Here is a 3,755-nt window from a genome sequence, read left to right as displayed (position 1 = left end):
CACTTTTAATATAACTTAATTTAATGTCTACATTTATTAAATTAAATGTAGAGATTAAATTAATATAAATTAAAGTGGCTTTAACATAAAGCCACTTCAGATTTGACAGCAACACTTACCATATCAGAAACTACTTCTTGAAGGCTCACTCACATCCTTCCATGGGGAATCAAAGGTTTTCGGAGTAAGTTTCTGCAGTACATTATGCCAAAAGAAGTTACCACATGCTGTAAATATTTGCATTTAATATAATTTCTATACACTCAATTATAATCTCTTTGAAGATAGTTCCTATGTTACTTTTAGTGCTTGGTGACAAGCATAAGACCAATGATTATTGAATCTTCCTGGTAGAAACATATTGGGAAGATATCAGGTCATGTGCCCTCCGAGAGCTTCACATGCACTCACCACGAGCTCCACCCTTCACAGAAAAGGGACAATGACAGCCTGGTCCTTCCTTGAGCTGTGGAAAACCTCTCATTCTACTCTGCTCCAAATGACTTTGGCCATTGCTCTGATGGTCCCTGTTCTTGGTAAGTAAAGGGCGGGGCGGTGAGCCATCACTCGCTGCTTTAAGCACTGTCTGGTGGCATCTATTTCTACACTGTACAATATGTTAGATGGCCTGGTAGTTAAGAAAATCTTCTATTCTTCTAACTAAAAATGGTTTTGTAGCTGCTTTTGATTACATTTGAGAATTTCCTCTGTAGGGATCTACAAGTAATCTAAACTCAAAGCAACTATGGCCATGAATAAATACGTGTTATTGTCAGTCTGACCACGAAGACTTTGCATTAAGTGATTATTATGTAGAATAGATACAGGTAGTTCCACTGGGTCATGTGAAAGGGATTTAATACTTTATTTCATTCTTACTAGGAAGGTAGGATTAAGATTTTTTCCCCAAAGTGTTAAATGTAGTACCCACATTTTGATGGTTTTTGAAAGCCATTTATTTGTTTATTATTAATTACAATTTATTCACTTTGTATCCGGGCTGTAACACCCTCCTTCATCTCCTCCTGGTCCCATCCTCCCTACCCCTTCTCCCCCTGTGTCCCTCCACTAGTGCACTGATAGAAGAGGTCCTCCTCCCCTACTATCTGAACCTAGCTTATCAGGTCTCATCAGGATTGTCTGGATCCTCTTTCTCTGTGGCCTAGTAAGTCTACCTTGCCAGTGGGAGCTGAATAAAGAGCAGGCAATCAAGTTCATGCCAGTCACTGCATGAACTTACTCCCCTTACTAGAAAACCAGCATGGAGACTGAGCTGTCCATGGGTTACATCTGAGCAGGGGTTCTAGGTCTTCTCCATGCATGGTCCTTGATTGATTCATTAGTCTCTGAAGGGCCCCCTGGGCCCATCTTTTTTGGCTGCTTGTGGAGCTCCTGTCCCCTGCAGGTCTGAAAGCTCTTTTAAATCAGACAGCCTACATAAATTTAAAAAACTCCAAGTGAACATAAATGAAACACTTCCTTTCTATCCTTGTCTTCTGAGACAGCTACTCTTGCATAGAAAGTGTTTTCAAAAAGACAAGAACATTATTCGGCAAGGCATATGACTATATTTTGATTAGGTAGATGTGAGCAATGAGAAAATAATGAGATTGACCCATATTACTGACTAGGAAAGGATAGGGGAAATTTTTATGCTGCCATCATCAATCAATCATCATTATTACCATGCTAGAAGGCACACATCAATGGTCATCTATTGTGTTCATTGAGAGTCATAATGAAAAAGAAGGATGGTCCTTGATCAGTAAACCTTACTACTCAAATGTTGAGATTCTGTCTCTCAAGACACAGCTTGTGATGTTCCTTGTAATTTGGTGTCCAGGTGATTGTGGACCTCCACCTGGTTTACCATTTGCTGCTCCAGTCAGCCAGATGTATGTGACTATCTTCCCAACCGGAAGTGTTCTGAAATATGCCTGCCGTCATGGCTTCAGGAAAATCAATTCAAGCCTTCTTACTTGTGATGAGAATGGTTCATGGGCCTATAATATCTTTTGTGTCAGTGAGTATCAACATGTTTTCTCACTTGTAATTTTTCTTCTTAAACAGTTCTTTTAGAAATGCAATAAATTGTGCAAGTCTAAACAAAATGTTAGGATAAAATGTACTGCAAATTAATATTACCTGGAGCTTGAGAGATGGCACAAGAGTTGGATCCCAGCACCAGGGTAGGGGCCTGTAGGTGCCTGTAACTCTAGCTCCTAGAACTCTTAATGCCTTCACTTAGCTTCCACATGCATTGTTGTATACACCATGCAAACACATGCGTACACACACACACATACACACACGCACATGTACACGGACAGAAATAAATAGTAAATATTTTAAAAGACTGACATTAACTGTGCTATTTGGAAAAAGACAGTCAGCAATGGACTATATTCTACTTTTGCAACAGTGAGGATTTAAAATTTATTTTCTATTTTCTTCTGTGACCAAGGATAAACATTTTTAAGAGTATATATTCATGGATAAATCTCACCAATGTGTTATGTTCCATATTATATTAGTGGTAAACACCCAAATGAAACTGAGTATGTTTTTTTCCTTTTTAAAGTGTTTGATAAAAAATTGGAAATGCAGTTATTTTTGTTTTTCCTCAAAGAAACAGGCATTTGACTGTATCATCAGAGCTATCTGAAAGTAGGAGTTGAAATTAATTAAGGGACCTTTTAAATTTATTTTATTCTTTAAATTCTATACATAGATATGCAGTATCTTGCTCACATCCACCCTACTTCCTCCTTCCAACTCCCTTTCCCCTCCCACAGCTCTCTCTCTCTCTCTCTCTCTCTCTCTCTCTCTGTCTGTCTCTCTCAATGTCATGTCCTCTTTTTCTTTTGTATAACCCATGGATTCCCATTAGTGTAGTGCTGTCTGTATGCAAATGTTGGGGCTCATGGGCTTGGTGATGAGAAATTACTAGTGGACACCAGTCAAAGAAAAACGAACTCCCTTATCAATAGTGATCAACTGCCACAGCTAGAATGGAACATAGAGAGCTCCTCTCCAACTTTATACTGAATTTTTAATTGGCTTATTTTCTTGAAGGTAGTCATAGGTGCTCTGAGTTCAGGTGTGCAACAGCTACCATGTCCAGAGGACAGACATCCATAGCCCTCTTTCCTGTCCTCCAGTTCTTACATTCTTTATGCCCTTTCTTTCCTTATTTTCCCTAAGTCTTAAGGGGCGAAGGTTCAAGTTGATATAAATGAATCATATATCAGCAAGCACTCACACCCACTTATTCTCAGTACTTTAAACAGTTATGTGGCTGTTAATTGACTAATGTCTTCTGCAATAAGAAGCTTCTATGACCAGGTTTATGGGGATAAAGAAATATTTAGAAGGCAGTTTGACAACATGACCATTCAGACAAAGAACAATAGTAGGTTCTGCCCTAAGGTCTATGACCTTCTTAGCCATAGACTTTTGATCAGGTTTAGAGTACCCGGAATGAAGTCTCTTCTGGCAAACAGGCTCAGGTCCACTTGAGGTTATTCGATAGCAGTCATGCTATCATTTTATCAGGGGCAGACCTTGCCTAGGAGGTCAGGACTGCAGCACGCAGAGTCTACGCTGAGTGAGAACATTGATGCCTTTTCTCTCCCTGTGCTTTTTCCGCTCCCACAGCCCCTCAATGGCATGCACATTCCAGCACAATGAAAGCTATACAGCAGAGCGTTTCCTTGTTTGTTTGAGACTGATTTCCTTGTTTGTTTGAGACTGAT

At 39.5% G+C, this 3,755-nt stretch overlaps 1 protein-coding gene across 1 annotated transcript in view; it reads left to right on the top strand.

Annotated features, from left to right (window-relative positions):
* Positions 1–379: 379 nt before the first annotated feature.
* Positions 380–3,755, top strand: part of LOC129673491 (zona pellucida sperm-binding protein 3 receptor-like) — a 34,962-nt gene continuing 31,586 nt past the window's right edge. Inside the window, exons 1-2 of the mRNA XM_055603309.1 lie at positions 380–536; positions 1,844–2,023. Of these exons, the coding sequence (XP_055459284.1) occupies positions 380–536; positions 1,844–2,023 (337 nt within the window). The remainder of the gene's footprint in view (positions 537–1,843; positions 2,024–3,755) is intronic.

The sequence above is a fragment of the Psammomys obesus genome, unplaced genomic scaffold (genome assembly GCF_907164565.1).
Source record: "Psammomys obesus unplaced genomic scaffold, mPsaObe1.curated_primary_1811, whole genome shotgun sequence".
In the NCBI taxonomy this organism is placed as follows: Eukaryota; Metazoa; Chordata; class Mammalia; order Rodentia; family Muridae; genus Psammomys; species Psammomys obesus.
Note: the sequence above shows the minus strand (reverse complement) of the source record. Positions and strands in the feature narration are given on the sequence as shown.